Genomic DNA, 25,803 nt, shown 5'->3' with positions numbered 1-25,803 from the left:
TCTGTCCCTCTCTCTCTCCCTGTCCTTTTCCCTCTCCCTCTCTCTCCCTCCCTCCCTCCCTCTCTCTCTCTCTCCCTCCCCCCCTTCCCCTCTGCCCCGCACATGCACTCAACACATACGTATCTGTTACCTTCCCCTAAATAAATTGCAAGTTTTTTGATGATAAAGACTCTGTCTTGAATATCTTTGACTCCATCAGTACCTAGCACAGTGCATTCATTGTGTGTAAACAGGTATTTAGTTAATGTTTGTGGAATGAATGATAAAGGACAACAAATAGAGAAGTGTCTTTGAACAAATGGGATCACTAATGGTAGATAATATAGATAAAGAATATATTTTGAGATTAACTGTCTCTTCTACTTTCCACATATATTCTTGTATCTATTCCAGGGTAAATAGCTGTGTGAAGAGTGATGAGCATGTCCTGGAGGAGCTGGAAACAGAAGGGGAGAGGCAGCTGAAAAGCCTCCTTCAGCATCAACTTGATACCAGTGTCTCCATTGAGGAGTAGGTATTGGTTTTGCAAACAGACGATCATAGACCCTCACCTCCAGGTGACAGACGCCTCTTGAAGTCTGGATGTAACACTCCTCTCCCAGCCCGCTTTCCTTGGCAAACTTCTACTTATTAGGCAGGGTTTTACTTCTGTGTCTCTTCCTCTAGGAAGCCTCCCATATCCCACTCCGTCTGGGCTAAGTACCTTTCCTGTATCTTCCTTTAACATACATAGCACTTATAATCCAGTATTATCATTGCCTGTTTACTTGCCTCTCTTCTACAGTTCTTCCACAAAAGCAGAAACTGTTTTTATCTTTTTTACTGTTTAATCCTCAGTACCTGGCACAGTCTCTGATGCGTAGTAGGTACCCAATAAATAAATATTTGATTCAGTCATTAGTCCTGGATTATTGGTGGAGTTCCATATCATTACAGTGGTGCTTCAGCCTAGAAATAGTACGTGAGAGAGAAATTGCCACTGAGTTTCATTGTGCCTCTTAATGGCGAGCCCCATTTCTGTGAATTGTGGTAACCTGAAGATGTCCTTACTCTCTTCCTGCTTGTTTTGCAGATGTGTATCTAAGAAAGAGAGCTTTGCTCCTGGTACTATGTACAAGCCCTTTGGGAAGGAAGCAGCTGGGACTATGACTTTGTCCCAGTTCCAGACACTGCATGAGAAGGACCAGGAGACTGCTTCTCTCAGGGAACTAGGGCTTAGTGAGACAGAAATCTTGATTTGGAAGAGCCATGTTTCAGGTGAAAAGGTGAGTGGGGCAAATTTTTTCTGGAGAACAAAAAGTAAGATCTTTTCATTTTGGTACTGAGAACCTTTTCATTTTTAGTTCTCACAACACTGAGCTTTGTGTCTGAATCTTCTTTGGTTTTTAGGATAGGGACCTTGGTAAAAGAGAAGCTGCTCCTTGACTTTTTTTTTTTTTTTTTTTTTTTTTGCAGTACGCGGGCCTCTCACTGTTGTGACCTCTCCCGTTGCGGAGCACAGGCTCCAGACGTGCAGGCTCAGCGGCCATGGCTCATGGGCCCAGCCGCTCCGTGGCATGTGGGATCTTCCCAGACCAGGGCACAAACCTGTGTCCCCTGCACGGCAGGTGGACTCTCAATCACTGCGCCACCAGGGAAGCCCCTGCTTCTTGACTTTTTTCCCCCTAAACAAATGGGATTTTATTTATTTTTTTTAATTTTATTTATTTATTTTTGGCTGTGCCACGTGGCTTGTGAGATCTCATTTCCCTGACCAGATGTTGAACCCGTGCCCTCGGCAGTGAAAGTGCAGAGTCCCAACCACTGGAGCGCAGGGTATTCCTGCTCCTTGACTTCTTAGCTAACATGTCTGTAAATGACCATTTCTGGGCCCTGATCATTTTCTTTCTTGTTTAAGGCATCAGATTGTCACTTTTAGGGTGTGTCCTCTGTGATATATGCAATCTCATTTCTCTTATTTCAGAGGGCGAGACTTAGGGCAACCCCTGAAGCGATACAGAACCGTCTTCAAGATATTGAGGAAAGAATCTCAGAGCGTCAGCGCATCCTTTGCCTGCCACAGAGATTTGCAAAGAGCAAACAGCTGACCCGGCGAGAAATGGAAATAGAAAATTCTTTATTTCAGGGAGCTGATCGTCACTCCTTCCTCAAGGCTCTTTATTACCAAGGTATGTGATCGCCACTGACTTGATATGTTCTTTCACTGACAGGAAGATTTAACATCAGGGCATTAACTATGAAGAGTTAGTGAAGGGAGTAGGGGAAAGATGAACTATTGCTACTCTTGAGGAATGTATAGTCCCTTGAGAAAGACAAATATGTACCTAGTTAGTTGCAGTACAACATGAAAATTGCTATTGTAGAGACGTGAATAAAATGCTGAGGGGACACAGGGATAGAACATCTAAGTCTAACTGGGGGAGTCAGGAGTTGACATTTGTACCAAGTCTTGACTGATCAACAGGCACTTGTCAGGTAAATAGTGGGGAGAGGGCATTACAGATAGTGGGTGAGTAGGAATAGGATTGTGAAAGAACCTGGTGTGTCTAGGGAACAGTGAAAAGTTCAGTGTGGCAGGAAGTATAGGACACAGTGAAGACTGACAGGAGATGACGCTGGAAAGGTAGGTGAGGCTAGATTGTGAAGGGTCTTTAGGTAGAACTATAAACTAGCACAAAATATATAGATAAATGGTGTGTGTCTTAACCAGAAAGAATGGGTTTAACAGGTAAGTTTTGCTAGGCACTGTGGAAGGTATGCAGAAGTTTAAGAAATGGTTCCTGACTTTGTGCCAATTGCTGGTTGGAGAGAGAAACATAACATTTAGTAACAATGCTAGATACAGTTGTTAAGGGCTGTAGGAGTTCAGAGGAGGGAAAGGCCACTGTGCATTGACTGGCATTACTGAACATGGCCTCTCAGAGGAGGTAGAATTTAAATGTTCTTATAATACCACCAAGTCTTCAGGAGAGGGAAAGGCATTTCACTAGCAGCAGTTGTTGCAAGCACTATGGCATGTTTGGAGTTGTCATGAGAGACAAGGTTAGAAAGGAAGCTAAAATTTTTGAACTTTATTTGGCAGGTAGTATAGACCTATACAGAGTTCGTTATTCAGTTAGTCATTTTGGATATGGTTAAAGGTCTTTGAGCCAGGGGTAACATGATAAAAGCAGTATTTGAAAGTGATTAATCTAGTGGCCAGTAAGTAGGATGCACAAAAGGGAGAACTGGAAGCAGAACAATTTAGGAGGCATTACAGTCATTTCAGCAGGAAGAGCTGACTAGGATGATGGCAATGGAATTGGAAAGAGAAGTAGGTATGATTATAAGAGACATTACAAAAGAAGAATTGGTAAAACTTGTTGACTGAGAATGAAGGTCAGTGGAGAGAAATGTGTCAAAGATAGCCCAGGTGCTTCAACGCTGTGTAATTTAACAGTCGGCAAAATTAAGGAAGCCTTTATGGGGAAATTTTGAGGAAAGATGATGAGTTTGATTTTAAACATGTTAAATTTGTGAGACCGCAGGATCATCAAATGCAGATATCGAGGAGGCTGTTGGAAATGCAGCAGTGAAGCTCAGGGGAGAGGGCACAACTAGATCCATAGAATTGGGGCTCATCTATGCTTAGACCATAGGTAAAGCCAACAGAATGAATGAATGATTTGTTAGAGACAGAGAGACCATAGACATGGAAGAGCAGTGGTGAAGGAAGGAAAGAAAGAATGAACAAACAGCCTTTGGTGGAGAGACATTTATAGCATACTGATTAAGAACATGGGCTCTGGAGGCAGACTGCTGGGAACATCCTGGCTCCCCCCGCTTACTAGCTATAAGATGTTGGCAAGTTACTGCTCTATGCTTCATTTTCTTCATGAGAATATTAATGAGAATATTAATAGTAGCTGTGTTTTAGGGTTGTTAGGAGAATTAAGAGAGGTAATACATGTGAATCACTTAAAGCAGTACCTGGTATTTGGGGTGGGTGGGTGGTATATGAATCTGTTCTGTTTCCTATCTTTGAAACTCCTTGCTTTACACCTTCACAGCATACCACAAAAAGACAAGTGCAGACAAGTACATGACCTCAATGAAGAGGAAGATAAAATTAGGCACAAAAGGCAAGTCGAGAGTTTTCTTACAGTGTTAGATTTAGGAATGTAACCTAGGGTCCCAGACTTCTAAGTTGAGTTCTTATTTAATTCCATATTCAGTATATGACAATGTTTATAGGACATGATCCACAGGGAGCATATTATCCTGATACAGAATATTAAAGAGAGGAGTTAGTAGAAGTTGTAATAAAGCTTTTACATTTAGTGTTGTTGATATTTTTCTCTATACCTTTAAGTTATTATACCAGACATAAAATGACCTTAATGAATTTTAGATCCTATTTTGTAACTAATTCTGAATACTTTTATTAATCAGTAACGTATAACTATTGATGATGATATAATAGCTAATATTTTACTTTTGAAATGAACTTAAAATAAAATTGCCTGTTTATTTGGGGGGGGGGGGCTATGTGTACAATTCTGTGAATTGTAAATCGTGTAAATCACATAGATTCATGTAACCACCACCACAATCAGGATAGAGAACAGCTCTATGGCCCTCAAACTTCCTCATAGTATCCATTGATAGTCACTCCCAACTCCACCCATAATCCCTGGCAATCACTGATCTATTCTCCATCACTGTGATTTTGTCTTTTAGAGAACGTCATATGAATGGAATCATACAATATATAATCTTTTGAGAGTGACTTCTTTCACTCAGCATAGTGCCTTTGAGATTCATCCAAGTTGTTGTGTGTATCATTCATTTTGCCGAGTAGCATTCCATTGTATGAATGTTCCAGAGTTTGTCTATCCATTCACCCATTCAAGTGCATTTGGGCTGTTGCCAGGTTGTGGTGATTATGAATAATACTGATATGAATACTCTTGTACAGGCTTTTGTGTGAACATAAAATTTTTATTTCTCTAAGGTAAATATCTAGGAGTGGGATTACTGGGTCATATGGTAAGTGTTTGTTTAACTTTATAAGAAACTGCCAAACCATTTTCCAGAGTGGCTGAACCATTTTGCATTTTCACCAGCAATGTATGAGAGTTCCAGTTGCTCTACATCTTTGTCAGCATTTGGTATTGTTGGTATTTATTTTAGTTATTCTAATAGCTGTGAAGTCTTATCTCATTGTAGTTTTAATTTGCATTTCCTTAATGGCTAATGATGTTGAACATCTTTTCATATGCTTATTTGCCATCCTTATATCCTGTTGCTAAAGTGTCAGTTCAAATCTTTTGCTGTTTTTTAACTGAGTTGTTAATTTTTTCCTGATGACTCTTGAGAGTTGTTTATGTATTCTAAACACAATTCTCTGTTGGATATATGATTTGCAAATATTTTATCCCAGTGTGTAGCTTGCCTTTTCATTCTCTTAACAGTGTCTTTTGCAGAGCAAACTTTCTTTTATTGTGGTAAAATATACCTAACATAAAACTGACCATTTTAACTATTTTTTAAGTGTATTAAGTATATTCACATTGTTCTGCAACAATTGTAACCATCCATCTCCAGAACTTTTTCATCTTCCCAAATGGAAACTTTTTACCCATTAAACACTAACTCCCCATTCTCCCTTTCCCTCATCTCCTGCCAACCCCCATTCTGCTTTCTGTCTCTATGAATTTGAATCCTCTAGGTACCTCATGTAAGTGGAATCATAACAGTGTCTTTTTGTGTCTGGCTTATTTCACTTAGCATAATGTCTTCAAGGTCATCTATGTTGTAGCATGTATCAGAATTTCCTTCCTTTGTAAGGCTAAATACTATTTCATTGTATGTATCTACCACATTTTGTTTATCCATTCATCTGTCAATAGACCCTTGTGTTGCTTCTACCTTTTGGCTATTGTGAATAATGTTGCTGTGAACCTGGATATACAACTATCTGTTCCAGTCCCTACCTTCAATTCTTTTGAATATATACACAGAAGTGAAATTGCTGGATCATATGGTAATTCTATGTTTAATCCTTTGAGGAACCACCATACTGTTTATAGAGGCTATACCATTTTAAATTCATACCAGCAATGTACAAGGGTGTCTTTTGCCCATTTTTTAGATGAGTTGTTTATTTCTTGTTGAGTTGCAGTTCTTTATATATTCTGGATATTACTCCCTTATCGGATATATGATTTGCAAATATTTTCTCCGATTCTGTGGGTTGCCTTCTTAGTCTGTTGATAGTGTCCTTTGATGCACAAAAGTTTTTATTTTTGATGAAGTCCAATTTGTCAGTTTTTTTTTTGTTCCCTGTGCTTCTGGTGTTATATCCAATAAATCACTGTCAAATCTAATGTCATAAACCTTTTTTCCTATATTATCTTCAGAGAGTTTTATAGTTTTAGCTCTTATGTTTAGGTCTTTGATCCATTTTGAGTTAACTTTGTTTATGATATAAAGGGTCCAAATTCATTTTTGCATGTTTGATATCCAGTTTTTCCAGTACTACTTGTTGAAACGACTGCCTTTCCCCATTGAATGGTCCTAGCATACTCTCTGAAAATCATTTGACTATAAATGAAAGAGTGTATTTCTAGGCTCTCCATTCTATTCCATTGGTATGTATGTCTGTCTTTATGCCAGTACCACACTGTTTTAACTACTGTAGATTTGTAGTAAGCTTTGAAATCAGGAAGTGTAAGACCTCCAACTTTGCTCTTCTTTTTCAAGATTGTTTTAACTCTTTGGGTCCCTTGAGATTCCATATGAATTTTAGGATGGATTTTTCTTTTTCTTTTTTCTTTTTTTTTTTCGGCCATGCCGGGCAGCTTGTGGGATCTTAGTTCCCCAACCAAGGATCCAACCCAGGCCCACGGCAGTGAAAGCACTAAGTCTTAACCACTGGACCACCAGGGAATTCCTGGATTTTTCTATTTCTGCAAAAAACGTCATTGGTATTTTGATAGGATTGCTTTGAATTTGTAGATCACTTTGGGCAGTACTGACATCTTAACAATATTAAGTCTTCAATCCATGAACATGGAATGTCTTTGCATTTATTTCATTTATTTGTATCTTTAATTTCTTTCAGCAACATATTGTAGTTTTCAGTGTACAAATTTTTTTGCATTAATGCAAATATTTTAAATTTTGATACAGTCCAGTTTACGCATTTTTTCTTTCATGGATTGTGCTTTTTTTATGTCTAAGAACTCTGTCTAATACCAGATTATGAAAAAGGATTTATTCCTTTACTTTCTCTTTTTTTTAAACCTTATTTTTTATTTTTATTTTAAATTTTTGGCTGCATTGGGTCTTCGTTGCTGCACATGGGCTTTCTCTAGTTGCGGCGAGCAGTGGCTACTCTTCGTTGCAGTGCGCGGGCTTCTCATTGTGGTGGCTTCTCTTGTTGCAGAGCACGGGCTCTAGGCATGCAGGCTTCAGTAGTTGCAGCACGTGGTAGTTGTGGCTCACGGGCTCTAGAGCATGGGCTCAGTAGTTGTGGTACACGGGCTTAGTTGCTCTGCAGCATGTGGGATCTTCCCAGACCAGGGCTTGAACCCGTGTCCCCTGCATTGGCAGGCAGATTCTTAACCACAGCACCACCAGGGAAGCCCTATTCCTTTATTTTCTTCTAACAGTTTTATGGTTGTATATTTTACATTTAGATCTATGATCCACTTTGACTTACTTTTTACATAAGGTGTGAGGTTTATGTTAAAGTTCACTTTTTTGCTTATGAATGTCCAATTATTCCAGTACCAATTGTTGAAGAGAGTATTCTTTCTTCATTTACTTGCCTTTACATTTTTGTCAGAAGTCAGTTGACCATATATTTGTGTTAATAATTAACATGATAGTTAATGGTGAAAGACAGAAATCTTCCTTCCAATACCAGGAATAAGACAAAGATGTCTACTCTCACCACTTCTATTTACAGTGGAATGAAATTAGAAATCACTAATAGAAGGACGTTTAGGAAATTTACAAATATGTGGAAATTAGACAACACTCTACTGAATAACCAAGGGATCAAAAAGAAGTTAAAAGGGACATTAGAAAATACTTTGAGATGAATGAAAAAAAAATAACAAAACTTAAGGAATGCAGTAGAAGCAGTACTTAAGGGGCTACCTAAAGCTGTAAATGCCCATATTAATAAAGGAGAAAAGTCTCAAATTTATAATCAAAACTTCCACCTTAAGAAACTACAAATCTTTGTCCAAACCCACAGAATATACAATACCAAGAGTAAATGGTAATGTAAACTATAGACTTGGGGTGATTATGATGTGTCAGTGTAGGTTCATCATTTATAACAAATGTCCCACTCAGGTGAGAGATACTGATAATGAGGGAGGCTGAGCATGTGTGGGGGCAGGGGAGCATGTGGGAAATCCCTGTAACTTCCCCTCAATTTTGCTGTGAACCTACAGCTTCTCTAAAAAAATAAAGTTTAATGAAAACAAAACTACAAAAAGAAGAGCAAACTAAACCCACATCAAGCTTAAGGAAGGAAATAATAAAGATTAGAGCAAAAATAAATGAAAAAAAGAATTAAAAAATAGAGAAAATCAAGAAAACCAAAAGTTGGTTCTGTGGAAAGATCAACAGAATTCACAGTCCTTTAGCTAGACTTACCAAGGAAAAAAGGGAGACTCAAATTTCTTGTACCCTGTTCTACTTTGATTCTTTTTTGCATGGAATATCTTTTTCCATCCTTTTACTTTCAACCTTTTTTTTTGAAACAAAACAAACCAAAAAAAAGTGTGTCTCCTGTAGACAGCAAATAGTTAGATCATGTTTTCTTTTTTAAGTCATTTTTTAATCCATTCTTCCAATTATGTAGAGTGTTAATTTATATTTAATGCATTTAAGTGGAGTCTGTTGTTAAGGTAGGATTTACATCTGCCATTTTGCGATTTATTTTCCGTATGTTTTGTATCTTTTGTTCCTCTATTATTCAGTTTATTCCTTCATGTTAAATAAGTTTTTACAGTATGTCATTTTAATTAACTTGTTGCTTCTGTTACTTTCTGTTACTCTTTTAGTAATTGCCCTGGGAATTATAATTAACACCTTAGCTTAAACAAATTTGTATTAAAGTGCCAACTTAATTTCAATAATATTAAAAAACTTTGTTCCTTTTTAGCTCTGTTCTCTCCTTCTTCCTTTGTATTATTATTGTCATACAAATGACATCTTTCTAGATTTTAAGCCCACCAACAGAGTTTTATAGTTATTGCTTTACACAGTTATCTTTTAAGTCAGATGGAACAAGAGTTACAAGGACAAAAATGTTTATAGTGTCTTTAATGTTTACCTATGTAGTCAAATTTACTAGTGTCTTTGTGTGAATTTGAGTTACTGTTTAGTGTCCATTTATTTCCGTCTGAAGGACTCCCTATAGTTTTTCTCATAGGGCCGATCTTCTACTGGTGAACTCTGTCAGTTTATGTTTATCTTGGGATGTTTTAATTTCTCCTTTAGTTTTAAACTATAGTTTTTTGCTGGACATTGAATTTTTGGTTGGCAATCTTTTTCTTTTAGCAGATAAAATATGTCATCTCACTGCCTTTTGGCCCCTTGTAATTTCTATTGAGAAGTCAACTAATAATCTCAGGACCCCTTGTCCATGGTGAACCTCTTTTTTCTCACTGCTTTCAAGATCCGTTTTTCACCTTTTGCTTTTGACAGTTTGACTACTTGTCTTAGTGTCTCTTTGGACATACTCCACGTAGGTATCTTCGTGTTTATCCTACTTGGAGTCTGTTGAGGTTCTATGATGTATGGATTAATGTTTTTCATCAATTTGGGGAAGCTTTCAGCCATTAACTCTTCAAATATTCTTTTTACCCCTTCTTCTTCTTCTGAGATTCCATTATGCATGTGTTGGTATGCTTGCTGGTCTCCCATAGGTCCCCAAGGCGCTATTATTTTTTCTTCATTCTTTTTTCTTTCTGCTCCTCAAATTTAGTAATCTTCGTCAGATGAGGTAGTTGACATATCTTCAGGTTTGATGATTCTTTCTTCTGTCAACTCAGATCTCCTGTTGAGCCCCTTTAGGGTGTTTTTCATTTCAGTTATAGTACCGTTCAACTCGAAAATTTCTATTTGATTCTTTATTATAACTTCTATCTTTATTTTTATTCTCTGTTTGGTAAGATATTCTGAAATATTCTTTTATTTCTTTATAAAATGATTTCCTATAACTGTTTGAATAACTTATGATAACTGATTTAAAGATTTTTCCTGAGAAGCCCAATGTGCTTCCTCAGGGGAGTTTCTATCAGCTCTTTCTTTTTTCCTGTGTATGGACCATACTTTCTTGGTTTTGGGGGGTTTCGTTTTGTTTTTCTCAGTGTCTTTGTCTTAGTCATCTCAGGCTGCTATAACAAAGTACCATAAACTGGATGACTTATAAACAACAGATATTTATTTCTCACAGTTCTAGAGGCTGGAAATCTAAGATCAGGGTTCCAGCATGAACAGGTTCCGATGAGAGCCCTCTTCTGGGTTGCAGACTGCTGAATTCTTGTTGGATCCTCACATGGTAGAGAGCAGAGAGAGGAACCAAGCTCTGATGACTCTTATAAAGGCACTAATCCCATTCCTGAGGGTTTCACTCTCAGGACCTCATCTAATCCTAATTACTACTCAGACATCCCCATCTCCTTTTATCATCACACTGAGGTGTAGGGATTCAAGATACGAATTTTGGGGGGACACAAATATTCAGTCCATTACAGTCTTATAATTTTTTTTGTTGAAAATTAGACATTTAAAATGATATTATGTGACAACTCTGAAAATCAGTCAACCCCTCCCCACCCAGTGTTTGTTGTTGTTGCTATTTGTTTGTTTAGTGATGTTCCTGGACCAATTCTGTCAATTTTGAATTCTTTGTCATGTAAAGCCACTGAAGTCTGTCCAGTTAGCATAGTGGCCCACTAATGATTGGAGAGTTTTTCTTAAATGTCTTGAATCAAGAACTCTACCAGCCTTTACCAAGGCGCTGTGTGTGTCTGCGTCTGTGTGTGTGTGTCTGTGTGTATCTGTGTGTGTGTGTGTCTGTGTGTATTGGGTCACTCCTTCAGTGCTCAGGCGGCCAGTTTGCAACTTGGTCTTCAACTTCACTTCCTGCTTATGCAGAGCCTCAAGATCAGTCATAAGTGAGAGATTAGTGACTTCTCAGGCCCTTACTTTCCTTGGCATATGCATAGCCCTGCACGTGTACCTTACCTTCTAGAGTCCCAGGAATATGTCTGAACATTTCAAAGCCCCCTATGGATATCTCATTCCCTATTTTTCTTTCTTTTTTTTTAAATTGTGGTAAGAATACAACATGAGATCTACCCTCTTAACAAACTTTAAGTGTACAATACAGTATTGTTAACTATAGGCATAATGTTGTACAGCAGATCTTTGGAACTTAAGTCATCTCATATTATTGAAACTTTATAACCATTGAATAGTAACTCCCCATTTTCCCCTTTCCCCTGGCAACAACCATTATACTCTTGACTTTGATATTTGTGATTTCAATTCTTTTGGATAAATACTCAAAAGTGGGATTGCTTTATCATATGGTATTTCTATTTTTAATCTTTTGTGGAACCTTCATACTGTTTTCCATAGCAGTCATACTATTTTACATTCCCACCCAAAGTGTACAAAGATTCCATTTTTCCAGATCCTCACCAACGCTTGTTATCTCTTATCTTTTTGATAATAGCCATCCTTACAGGTGTGAGATGATATCTCATTGTGGTTTTGATTTGCATTTCCCTGATGATTAGTGATGTTGAGCACCTTTTCATATACCTGTCGGCCATTCATATATCTTCTGTGAAGAAGTGTCTATTCAAATACTTTGCCCATTTTTTAATCAGGTTTTATTTTTATGCCATTGAGTTGTAGGTGTTTCCTATATGTTTTGGATATTAACCTCTTATCAGATATGTGGTTTGCAAATACAGTTGACGCTTGAATAACACAGGGCTTAGGGGCACTGACCCTTCGAGCAGTCAAAAATCCATGTATAACTTTATATTCAGCCCTCCATATCCATGGTTTCACATCTACAGATTCATCCAACCACAGGTCTTGTAGTACTATAGTATGTATTTAGTGAAAAAAAAAAATCTGCATTAAGTGAACCTGTACAGTTCAAACTGGTGTTGTTAAAGAGTCAACTGTATTTTCTCCCATTCTATAAGTTGCCTTTTTACTCTGTTAATTTTTTCTTTTGCTATGCTAAAGCTTTTTAGTTTGACGTAGTCCCACTTCTCTGTTTTTGCTTTCGTTACCTATGTTTTGGAGGTTATATCCAATAAATCATTGCCAATACCAATGTCAAGAGGCTTTTCCCCTGTGTTTTCATCTAGGAGTTTTAGAGTTTCAGGTTTTATTTTTAAGTCTTTAATCCATTTTGTTTTGTTTTTGTGGTACGCGGGCCTCTCACTGTTGTGGCCTCTCCCGTTGCGGAGCACAGGCTCCGGACGCGCAGGCCCAGCGGCCATGGCTCACGGGCCCAGCCACTCTGCAGCATGTGGGATCTTCCCAGACCAGGGCACGAACCTGTGTCCCCTGCATCATCAGGCGGACTCTTAACCACTGCACCACCGGGGAAGCCCAATCCATTTTGAATTGAGTTTTGTGAATGGCATAAGATAAGGATCCAGTTTCACTTTTTTGCACAAGGATATCCACTTTTCACCATTTGTTGAAGGGACTATCCTTTCCCCATTGTGTATTCCTGGCACCCTTGTCAAAGATCAATTGACCATACATGTGTAGTTTATTTCTGGGCTGTCTATTCTTTTCTACTGGTTCATACATCTGTCTTTAAGCCACTACCATACTGTTTTAGTTGCCATAGCTTTGTAGTATATTTTGAAAGCAGGAAGTGTGATTTCCCTATGTTTCGTATTCCTTATGTTTCCTTTTAAGTTTTTTTTTTTGTCAGCCTCTTGTTAGCTCCAACTGATAATGCCATCTCAAGCAGCTGCAGTGTTAAACAAGCCCCACTGATTGGTTTTGACATGATCTAGGGATGGGCTGTTCCACAGAGTGAGATATGAACCAAGTCAAAGACAAACCCTCGGAGTGTAGCTTTTCATTGAGGTGCTAGGAAAGTCAAACAGTGACAGTTCTCTGAGGATGGTGCTTTTGGGGAGCACCAGAACTGCTCTGCTTCCTCTAGTGTCAGTTAGGCTGCTGTTTTTCACAACTATCATAGTGGCTACTGAAAAACTGGAGAGAGGGAAATGGGATTATGGAAGTTAAAGTGCCACAAATCTTACTATTCTGACTGCTGCTCAGCTGTTTTTCTTGAATAACTGTTCCTCATATTGTTGCAAGCCTTTACTTAATTTCCAGACTTATCAAAAGTTTGATTTTGACAACTTTTGCCGGTGTTCTTTTTGCTTTTATGGAGCAGCAGATTTTCAGAGGTCCTTACTCCAACATTCCAGAATTGCTTTCTCTCCATTTTACTTTTATCCTATCTATATTGTTATATTTGAAAGTGAGTTTCATATTTTGAAAAAAGCGAGTTTCTTAAAGAATGTAGGTGGGTCCTTTTTTTCACTTCTTTATTGAGATGTATTTTACATACCATAAAACTCATTTTAAATGTACAGTTCAGTGGTTTGTAGTAAATTTAACAGAGTTGTTCAGCCATTACCACAGTCTAATTTTAGAACATTTTCATCACCCCAGAGATTGTTTTCAGTCACTGTTTCTACTTCCAGCCCAGGCAGCCACTGGTCTACTGTCTGTCCCTATGGATTTGCCTATTCTGGACATTGCATATAAATGGAATCATATAATATATGGCCTTCTTTAACTTAACACGATGTTTTAATTATGTCTAGAACTAGTACTTTTCCCAGTACTGAGGGATTTCCCAGTACCAATGGGCTTTGTGTGTAAGCTGAAGACATCTTCAACGGTCAGCTAAGCAGTTGATAACTCCATTGTAGCCTTTACTCCCTGCTTGCGCAGAAACTCAATATTAGTCAGTGGTGAGAGCTTACAGATTTTTCAGGTCTTTCCTGAGCACACACAAAGCTCTGGCCATGTGGACAGTCCTGTGCACATGCATGGCCTTCTAGATTCCTAGAAATATGTCGGAGCTTTTCAGAGCCCCCTAAGGACATTTTATTCCCTAGGATTTCCTTCTAAGCTTTTTGGTTAACCTATTGTTTGTCTCAGCTACACCACCTCAGCTAGCCAGAAAATTCAACAACTGCCTCTGATTGTTTTTGACAGAAGGTCTCGGGAAAAAGGCTGTTAGCACTGGATGAATTTTGAGCTGAGTCAGATAAAGAGAATGTTGCTTGTGTGATCTTCCAGGGAACCACTAGACAGATCAAGTAATGACAGTTCTCTGGGAATGGGGCTTTAAAGGAACTCCAACTCTGTTCTTTCTTCTTCAGCGGTTGCCAGGCTGCCGATTTCACTGTGATTTGGGGTTGTTGGTCTTCAAGGTTACTAACGACATGAGAGAAAGGGATGAGAAAAAGGCAAGTTAAAATGCCACAAAACTTATTATTCTTACTGATATCCAGCTATGTTTTTTCAATAAATGTTTCCAAGATTGGTTAGTTTTCAGAGTTCTGAAAAAGTTGATTCTGACATTTCTGCCAGTGTTCTCATTGCTTTTATGGCAAGAGAAATTTAAGAGGTTCTTTTTTTTTTTTTTTGGCTGTGCTGGGTCTTTGTTGCTGCGTGCGGGCTTTCTCTAGTTGCAGCAAGGGGGGCTACTCTTCGTTGCAGTGTGCGGGCTTCTTATTTTGGTGACTTCTCTTATTGTGGAGCATGGGCTCTAGGTGTGTGGGCTTCAGTAGTTGTGACACGTGGGCTCAGTAGTTGTGGCTCGTGGGCTTTAGAGCACAGGCTCAGCAGTTGTGGCACACGGGCTTAGTTGCTCTGCGGCATGTGGGATCTTCCCGGACCAGGGCTTGAACCCGTGTCCCCTGCATTGGCAGGCGGATTCTTAACCACTGTGCCACCAGGGAAACCCCAAGAGGTTCTTAACTCTGTCATTTTCACTGACGTCCCCTTTCTTAACAGCATTTTCTGAAGCTTGAGAGTTTGTGATTTTGGTGAAGTCTAATTTTTTTTATGACTTCTGCTTTTGGTCTTGTAACTAAGATTTCTTTCTAACCCAAGATCACAAAGATTTTCCTCATATGTGTTCTTCTAGAAGATTTATAGTTTTAGCTCCTCATACATTTAGGTCTATGAACCATGTTGAATTAATTTCTGAATTACACATATGGTGTAAGGTTAGGGTTACATTCATCTCTTTGCACATGGATATCCAATAGTCCTGCCACTTTTCATTGAAAAGATGATCCTTTCCCAATTAAACTGTCTTGGTACTTTTTTAGAAAATCAATTAACCATAAATGTATGTGTTTTTAAACGTTTTCTCTTTATTCTTCTACTTGTTTTTTACCCTGTTTACTTTTCAGCAATTTGATTATGCTGTGTCTGGGCATGAGTTCTTTGTTATTTCAAATTCTAAGTTTCTTACCTATTCCAACTGCTGCTTTGTAGTTTTCATTGTCTTCATGTACTCCATGCAGTCTCTCTAGGTTTTATAGCTGTATTCAGTGGGAGAGGCAAAAGTGTACTTACTTAATCTTACCTGGAAACAATTCCTAATAGGGGGCTTATTTGTGCTACTCCTTATGCTAAGCATTTTGCACATTAACTCATTTCAGCCTTAGCCCTATAAGGTAGTGGCTGTATTACAATTAATGAAATTGAGCTTCTGAGGGGATAAGTGACTTTCTCAAGGTCAGTTGTTAAATAACCATGCTAGGACTTTAATCTAGGTCTGTTCTTACATAAAAGTCTGTGCTCTTGATCATGGCATTTATATATGTGGTTTGAAAAGATTTTTTGCCTTTTTAAGTGTGATTTTACTATATCTTGAGATAACTGTGTGTGTGTGTGTGTGTGTGTGTGTGTGTGTGTGTGTAATACATATCCCATTTTCTAAACTTAAATCAGTGGGAAAACAACATATATTATCTCTGGAAATATACTTCCTCTGAAATCTTAAACTCCAGTATACTACTCTTAACCATAACCTTTCTCTTATCCTTCTGACTCTCACAACTCTCTTACACTCATTTTACCATTTCTTCAACCCTGTTGAAATCTCCAGTTCCTTGACCTTTTAATTTTTTCCCAATCTGTCATCCCCTTCCTGTCTCCTCTTCCTTCCACATCTCACTTAGACTCCATCATCCATTATTTACCCAAGTTCTTGCCACTGAATCATTCTCCTTGCTTCCTTGTCTGCGTATCATACCCACCCAGCAAATCCTCTACCCAGAATCAATCCAACTAATTGCCTTCTTTCTTTATTTATTTATTCATGGCTTTTGAGCACTACTAGAGAAAAATAGTATAACTTTGTTGATTAGTGCCTCTACAAATTCCTCATTGCTGGTATTGTCTAGAACCTTCTTCTTTCTTCAGCAATCTACCTCCTAGTCCCTGGTCAGCTATTTCATTCCTTATAAATGCTATTTTAGATCTTCATTACTCTTTCCTATCCTACTGTTTCATTATTTTTAGCAGATAGTCTTCTTTCCAATTTCAAAGAAAACAGTGCCATCAGTAAGAACCTTCATCCACTTTCTGCCTGACTTTCTGATAACTTCCATATCTTAGCTATCATTTTCTTCAGTCTCAACTCAGTGCTAGGGACATCCTTTCTGCCTAAGGTTAATCTTTATTCCTTTGTGCTGGATCCTACCCCTCTTATCTCCCCAGGGACCTTAGTCAGTTATCCCCAGTATTACTTCTTTCCTTTCAAGATTTTAACATGATTTGTACCATTTGCCAGTGTCCATGGTGTATGTACTCCTACCATGAACTATCTTTAAAAAATGATAAAAACAAAAAATGCCCTTCAGTTGTTTTGCTACTTGAGCAAACAGTACGTTTAGATTCTCTGCCTTCACTATATACCATAACGAGTAGCAATTGGTTTAAAAATGAAGTATAAAAATTGAAGCCCTAAAAAAGATAGGATTAAACTACATATGTTAATATTTTTGATATCCAAATGGGAAAATATTTTTCCAATATTTAATGAAAAATTTTAAACACAGAAAATTTGAAAGAATTTTATCACAAACACCCAGTGATAACTGACTAGATTATAACATTAATATTTTACTTATTTATCACATCTGTCTATCCCTTTATCCATCTATCAAACCATCTTACTTTATTGATGTATTTTGAATAGATTGCCAGTGTAAATATATGTCCGCCTAAATATGTCAGTATACATATTGTTGACTAGAATTACATATTTACATTTTTTTCTTTTGATATAAAATTTCCATGCAATGAAATGCACACATCTTAAGTATTCATTTGCTGACTTTTAACCAATGTATACATCTTTGTAGTGATGTGTTGGTAAATGTTTAACAGCCAGCTCTCCAGAAAAAGAGACTCTTATATGTATCATTTGCCAGTTTTCGTGATGTACACATTCCCACCATGGCCAGTTTCAAACTACCAATGTGTTATCACTGAACATGGAGTCGGGAAGTGATGCACACAATCATTGGGCCATGTTCAACACACCACTGCATTTGTGTAACCTAACCCTTATTAACACATAGAAGATTACCCTCACCCCAGAAAGTTCCACCATACTTCTCAGTAATTCCCATCCCACTCTCCTAGAGGCAACTAGTGTTTTGATTTTTTTATGCTATAGATTAGTTTTGCCTGTTCTAGAACTTCAGATAACCAAAACCATACACTATATATTCTTTGTGTAAGGCTTCTTTAACTCAGCATAATATTTTTGAGATTCATTGATATTGTGTGTATCAATAATTTTTCCTTCTCTATATAAAATAAAAGTTCTTGGAAGACTTTTCTAAAATCACTGTATTATTTTTCTAGTGCTGCCATAACAAATAACTACAAATCTAGTGGCTTAGAACAACAGAATTGATCCTTTCACGGTAGCTAGAAGTCTGAAATCAAGTTGTTGGCAAGGCCATGTTCTTTCCGAAGGTTCTAGAGGAGGATAGTTCCTTGTCTCTTCTAGCTTCTGGTGATTGCCAGCATTCCTTGGTGTTGCAGATGCATCATTCCAGTTCTTGCCTCTGTCATTGCATGACAGTCTCCTTGTGTGTCTATGTTTCTGTGTCTTCACATAGCCTTCTTATTAAGGACACTAGTCTTTGAATTTAGGATCCATCCTAATGCAGTATGACCTCATCTTAACTAATTACGTCTGCCAACCCCCTATTTCCAAATAAAGTCACATATTCAGGTGCTGGATGGACATGAATTTTGAGCGTACACTATTCAACCCAGTATAGTCAGCCCTGTGGCCTCCACAAATTCATATCTGTCTCACGTGCAAAATATATTCACCTCATCACAACATCCCCCAAAGTCTTAACCTATTTCAGCATCAAGTCTAAGTCCCAAATCTCATCTAAATATCAACTCAAAAAGTCCAAAATCTCATTATCTAAATCATCTAAATGAGGTGTAAGTGAGACTCTTGAGTATGTTCCATCCTACGGCAAAATTCCTTTCTGTCCAGAGACCTATGAAACTAGACAAGTTGTCTGCTTCCAAAATACAATGATGAGACAAACATAGGGTAGGCATTCCCATTCTGAAAGGGCAAAAAGGAAGGAATAAAGGGGTTACTGTTCTAAAGCGAGTTAGCAGCCCAGCAGGGCAAATTCCATTAGATTTCAAGACCTAAGAGTAATGCTCTGGCTTCAACGCTCTGTCTTCTGACGCCAGGGATAGCCTTGCTCTCTGGGTCCTCTGGGACAGCCCTACCATCTTAGCCTACCAGGGCAGCTGCAGCCCCACCCTCTCTGGCTTTTGCACTTGTGACTTCATTTTACCTTCCTTCATTTTACTCTGTCTCTGTCACTTTTACATCAGGCTGGCACTGTTTCTGCTGGTATAAAATCCTTAAAAACCTTGTCAGTCTCTTGTGTATGTCAAGAGATCCACACGGTTAGATATGAGGATTCTTCACAGATCCTTTCTGGATAACCCCTTGTCTATTCCTGGCTTCTGAGGTGGTTGATTTGATCCATGCATCACACACCTAATCTCTTCAGTGAAAGTTTGTCCAGCCACACCATTGGCCCTTTTTCCAGAGCATGCTGTCTAGGTAGGCTGAGAATTCTCCAGATCATCAAGTGCTGATTCCTTTTTAAGCAGATATTTACTCAATTTAACTCTCTCCTCTCTCATTTTATTATAAGCATCAGTGAGAAACCTGGCTACATCTTTCACACTTTGCTTGGAAATCTCCTCAGCTAAATATCCAAGTTCATCATTTATAAGTTACACTTTCGACCCAACAGCAGAACTCAATTCAGCCAAGTTTCTGCCACTTTATGATAAAGATTGCCTTTCTTACAGTGTCTAATAACATGTTCATCATTTCCTTCTAAGGCCTCACCAGAAGCACTTTTAATGTTCATATCTCTACCAGCATTTTGTTCATGATGATATATGTATTCTCTGAGATGATAGAAGCTTTCTCTACTGTCCTCTTTACTTCCTTCTGAGCAGTCACCAGAACTGCTATTAACATTCATATTTCTGGGAGGGGGAAAGGTAAGCTGGGACGAAGTAAGAGAGTGGCATGGACATATATACATTACCAAATGTAAAATAGATAGCTAGTGGGAAGCAGTCACATACCACAGGGAGATCAGCTCGGTGCTTTGTGACCACCTAGAGGGGTGGGATAGGGAGGGTGGGAGGGAGACGCAAGAGGGAGGAGATATGAGGATATATGTATACATATAGCTGATTCACTTTGTTATAAAGCAGAAACTAACATACCACTGTAAAGCAATTATACTCCAATAAAGATGTTAAAAAAAATCTCAAGAAAAAAAATTCATATTTCTACCAATGGTCTCTTCAAGGTAACTAGTCTTTTGCTATCAAGCACCTCAAATTCTTCTAGCCTCTATCCATTACCCAATTCCAAAACCACTTCTACAGTTTTAGGTGTTAGTTTCCCAGGGCTGCTGTAACAAAAAACCACAAACTGGATGGCTTAAAGCAACAGAAATTTATTCTTTCACAGTTCTGGAGGCTAGTTCAAATCAAGGTGTTGGCAAGGCTGTGAGGATGAATCTGTTCCATGCCTCTCTGCTAGCTTCTAGTGGTTGCTGGCAGTCCTTGGCTTATAGATGTTTCACTCCAGTCTCTGCTCCTGTCATCATATGATATTCTCCCTGTGTGTCTGTGTCTCTGAGTCTTCACATGGTCTTCTTAAAAGGACACCAGTCATTGGATTTAGGGCCCACTCTAATCCAGTATGACCTCGTCTTACCTAATTATATATGCAAATGCTCTATTTCTAAATAAGATTACATTCTGACGTCCTGGGTGGACATAAATTTGGAAGGGATAATGAAAAGGATCATGACAAAGAGTACTTAAAACATATGTTCAGTCAGATCAATAAATAAAACCTTGCTAATACTCCAAGAGTCGCCGTATGCCCTTCAGAAATCACAATCCCTGTTAATTTTACTTACCCCTATGCTATAATCACACAACGCATTGTTACTATTATTATTTTGAACACTTATTGTTTAGATCAACTAAGAAAATGAAAAATAATATTTGATTTTACCTTATATTATTGCTTATTTAATACTCTTCCTTTCTTTATGTAGATCTAAGTTTTGCCCCTATATTATATTCCTTCTCCCCAAAGAACTTCTTTTAACATTTCTTGCAGAGTAAGTTGTTTTTGTTTGTCTGAGAAAATCTTTATTTCTCCTACACTTTTGAGGGATAATTTTTGCTGGATATAGACTTCTACACACCACTATGTATAACAACAAGGATTTACTATATAGCACAGGGAGCTATATTCAATATCTTGTAATAACCAATAATGAAAAAGAATCTGAAGCTATATACCTGAAACTAACACAATATTGTAAATCAACTATAGTTAAATAAAAAAATTGTAACTATGAAAAAAAAATGATATCACAACCCCCTGCCCATCAGATATAACCAGTGTCCAGACTTGTGATAGTAATTTCTATGTATTTCTTTGTATTTTTACCACCCATACGTACAGCACTAAACCGTGTTCAGTTTTACCAGTTTTTAAGCACTATACCAATGAATTTTACAATATGTATTCTATTGGGTCTTTCTTTCTACTTAACATTATATTTTTGAGATTTATTCATATTGAAATGTGTAGCCATAGTTCATTCCTCTTCATTGCAGTATAGTATTCCTTTATCTGAACATACCAACCTTTATCCATTCTACTGTGGTTGGACACGTGAGTTGTTTCCATTTGTGTGGGTATAAGTATCAGTGCTGCTACTGTGATCATTCTTGTACATGTATCCTGGGACACATGTGCAAGAGTTTCTCAGGGTCTAAGAGTGGAATTGAGGGGTGAAGAGTTCACACATCTTCAGCTTTAAGAGATGTAAACTCTCTTTACATCTATTAAAGGGATTGTCCCAAGTTAAAATTCCACCAACCATGTGTGAATGTTCAGGTTGCTCCATATCCTTGTCCATGCTGCGTATTGTCAGACTCTAATCTGATGGGTATTTGCTTATATTTCATTGTATTCTTCTTCCCTTTCTTAATAATTAGCATTCATTTATATTGCTTTTTATTTTCTTAGTCTTTAGTAAAGTGTTATTTTCCATGCCTTCTATTTTTAAAATTTCAAACATGGAGAAAAATTGAAAGAATAGTACATCCATACCCCTCACCGACATTCAACAACTGTTGACATTTTGCAACATTTGCTTTACATCTCTTTTCATCTACATGAGAATGGTTTGTGTGTGTGTGTTTGTGCGTGGTTTATCACTAAACTGTTTGAAAGTAAGAGACATTAAGAAGTTTTACTCCTAAATACTTGATTATGTATCTCCTAAGAATACAAAATGTCTCCTATATTATCACAGTATTATGATCTTAAGATATTTAATATTATCACACTAATATTATCTAACATAGAGTTTGTAATTAGATTTCTCAATTTTAAATCCAGGATGCAATCAGGCATCACACATTGCATTTACTTTGCTTTAGAATAGTTCTGTTGACTCTGCATGTGTGTGTGTGTGCATGCGTGTGTGCGTGCACCTGCACATATCTGTCTGTGTGTCTGATTTTCAGAACATTGATATTTTTCAGGAGTCCAGGTCTATGTTGTTTGTTTCATTGTGATTTTAATTTCATTTTCTTGATGAGGTTGGAAACCTTCTCAGACATTTATTGACCATTTGGATAGCCTCCTTTGTGAAATGGCCGTTCAATTCTTTTGCCCTTTTAGCAAATGTAGAAATGTCTGTTTCCTGCATGAATGTCTTTCCATCTGTTTTTATCTGTGTCCAGATGCAGTCTTGTTTCAGAGGTCACTCTAGGTATGCATCAAAGCAGTAGTTCAGCCCCAAAGCCCTATGGTAGATATGGCAGATCTCAATGATAACTACTTACCTTCAGTACTGCTACAGAGAAGAGGGAGGTAGAAAAGTGTTGTGATTATATGTCATGAATAGTCTTATCTCCAAACTTCATCTCTAATCTTACATGCATTTCTTATAAATTTAAAAAAGTTCTTTATCATTGTGGATACTTGCTCTTTGTTGGTTATATGTGTTGAAATTGTCTATTCCCATTCTTTGGCTTATCATTTCACTGCCTTTATGGTTTCTTTTCATGAATAAAAGTTCTTCTTTTTTTTTCCTCCCGGTACACGGGCCTCTCACTGTTGTGGCCTCTCCCGTTGCGGAGCACAGGCTCCGGACGCGCAGGCTCAGTGACCATGGCTCACAGGCCCAGCCGCTCCGCGGCATGTGGGATCTTCCCAGACCGGGGCACGAACCCAGGTCCCCTGCATCAGCAGGCGGACTCTCAACCACTGCGCCACCAGGGAAGCCCTCTCATGTGATTTTGATTGAGATTCCATCAAGGAAATCAGTTAAGGACAATTGACTTGTTTATAGTATGAATCTTCAAATCTTGGAATGTAAATATGGTATATATTTTCATTCATTTAATTGTTCTTTAATGTATATTTTCTGTTTTCTATTCTAACATTTTGTGAAACTGAATAGGTTTTTTTCTTAATTTTTAAACAGCTTTATTAGGTATATAATTTACATATAATGAAATTCACCTATTGTGTTCAATTAGGTGCATTTTACTAAATTTATTGAATTATCAATCATTACTACATCCAATTTTAGGACTTTTCCATGACTGCAAATTCCCTTGAACCCATTTGTGGTAAATTACTCCCATGTCTACCCTAAACCTTTGTCTCTACAAATTTGTCATTTCTAGATATTTCATATAAATAGAATCTTATAATATATGATCTTTGAAATTTTGCTTCTTTCAGGTAGCATGATGTTTTTGAAGTTTGCTCATGTTGTAGCATGTATCAGCAATTCATTCCTTTTTGTTGCTAAATAGTTTTCCGTTGTATAGATATACCACATTTTGTTTATCCCTTTACCACTTGATGACACTGGGTTGTTTCCACTTTGGGGCTGTTATGAACAATGCTGTAAACATTCATGTCCAGGTTTTTGTGTGGATATGTTTTCATTTCTCTTGAGTGAATAGAATTTCTGGGTCATACAGTAACTCTATGTATAAACTTTTGAGGAACTGCCAAACTGTTTTCCAATGTTTCCAACTGTTTTCCAAGTAAAATGGAGGCACCATTTTACTTTTTCATCAGTGATGTATGAGCGTTCCTACTTCTCTACATCCTTGCTAACACTTACTATTGCATATTTTTTTATTCAGCTATTCTTGTGGGTGTGTACTGTTATCTGATTGTAGTTTTAATTTAAATTTCTGTAGTAACAAATAATCTTGATACTTTTTCAAGTGTTTATGAGCCATTCGTATGTCTTTTTTTGATGAAATGTCTATTCAAATCTTTTACCCAGTTTTTGATTGGGTTGTTTGTTTTCTTAGTATTGAGTGGTAAGTGTTCTTTATGTATTCTGAATACAAGTCCTTTACAAGATATATGCTTTGCAATTATTTTCTTCCAGTCTGTTTCTTTTTGTTTTCTTAATGGTGTTTTTTGAAGCACAAAAGTTTTTAATTTTAATGAAGTTCAATTTATTAATTTGTTCTTTTATGACTTGTGCTTTTGGTATCATATCTAAGAAATCTTTGCTTAATTCAAGGTCAGAAAGATATTCTCCTATGTTTTCTTCTAGAATAGTTTTAGCCTTTACAATTATATTTATTATTAATTTTGAGTTAATTTTTCTGTGTGAGATAAGGAATCAAAATTCATATTTTTGTATGTGTATGTCCAATTGTCCCAGCATTGTTAATTGTAAAGATGATTATTTCCCCATTGAATTTTCTTGGCACTTTTGTAGAAAAATCAGTTGATCACAAATGTTAGTGTTTATTTCTGGACACTCATGTTGATTCCATTGATCTATATGCGTACACTGTATATATGCCTATCCTTATGCTCTGAATCTCTTTACCTTTATAGTAAGTTTCAAAATCAGATAGTGTAACTCCTCCAATTTTGTTCCTTTTTCTCAAAATTGCTTTGGTTATTCTAGTTCCTTTGTATTTCCATGTAAATTTTAGAAGCAGCTTGTCAACTTTTTTACAAAAAAAGCCTGCTGGAATTTTATACAGATTGTGTTGAATCTGTAATTCAATTTGGGGAAATTGCTGTTTTAATAATATTGAATATTCTAATCCATGAATATGGAATGCATCTTCCTTTATTTTGATTTTCTATAATTTATTTCAGCAATGTTTTGAATTTTTCAGATTATATATACTTCTTTTACTAAGTTCTAAATATTTTATTCATTTTGAGGATATTATGAATAGAATTTTTCTTATTTCATTTTCTGGTTGTTACATGTAAATATATAGGAATACAGTTGTATATCCATCTTGTATTCTGTGACTAAACTCTTTTATTAGCTATAGTAGTTCAGTGCATACCTTAGGATTTTCTACATAGACAATCATGTTGCCTATGAATAAAGACAGTTATTTTTTCCTTTCCTATCTGGTTCCCAGTCTAAGGGGGAAAACATTCAGTTTTTAACCATTAACTATGATCTTACCTCTAGGGTTTTTGTGCATGCTCTTTAGCAGTATATTACTTTCTTATGGGTACTGTAATTACCATAAATTTAATGGCTTAAAGCAACACAGAATTTTTCTCTTACAGTTCTAGAGGTCAAAAGTCCTAAAATCAAGATGTCCACAGGGCTGCATTTCTTCTGGGGTTCTCTAGGAGAGCCTTTTCCAACTTCTGGAATCCACCTGCATTGCTTGGTTAATGGCCCCTTCCTCACATTACTCCAACCTCTACTTCCATCCTACCTCTCCTACTGTTTCTGACTCTTCTTCCTCCTTCTTATAAGGACCCTTGTAAATTACATTGGGATCACCTGCATAATCAGTGACTTAATCACATCTGCAGAGTTCCTTTTACCATGAGACATTTTCACAGATCCTAGGGTGTAGGATGCAGGCATCTTTGGTGCCTACCACGTGCACGTACAGGAGATTCCCTTCTATTCCTAATTATTTGAGGATTTTTTGAAAATCATGAATGGGTGTTGGATTTTTTGTACTACTTTTTCTGCACCTACTGTAGTGAGCATGTGGTTTAAAGTTTTAATCTGTTAACATGACATATTTTATGTGAAAACAATCTTTCATTCCTGGGATAAATAC

At 37.3% G+C, this 25,803-nt stretch overlaps 1 protein-coding gene across 6 annotated transcripts in view; it reads left to right on the top strand.

Annotated features, from left to right (window-relative positions):
- The window catches only part of RBM41 (RNA binding motif protein 41), a 66,396-nt gene that overhangs the window by 2,734 nt on the left and 37,859 nt on the right, over nt 1–25,803 (top strand). For 3 of the 6 annotated variants that reach the window (XM_027089459.1, XM_027089457.1, XM_027089455.1), the window contains exons 2-5: nt 394–510; nt 1,073–1,265; nt 1,964–2,168; nt 4,050–4,121. In XM_027089459.1, coding sequence (XP_026945260.1) covers nt 394–510; nt 1,073–1,265; nt 1,964–2,168; nt 4,050–4,121 — 587 coding nt within the window. The remainder of the gene's footprint in view (nt 1–393; nt 511–1,072; nt 1,266–1,963; nt 2,169–4,049; nt 4,122–25,803) is intronic. The other 3 variants (XM_027089461.1, XM_027089458.1, XM_027089456.1) reach the window with 1 other exon arrangement.

The sequence above is a fragment of the Aethalodelphis obliquidens genome, unplaced genomic scaffold (genome assembly GCF_003676395.1).
Source record: "Aethalodelphis obliquidens isolate GAN/ISIS:26980383/991018 unplaced genomic scaffold, ASM367639v1 scaffold66, whole genome shotgun sequence".
NCBI lineage: Eukaryota > Metazoa > Chordata > Mammalia > Artiodactyla > Delphinidae > Aethalodelphis > Aethalodelphis obliquidens.
This window is presented reverse-complemented; position numbering and strand designations above follow the sequence as displayed.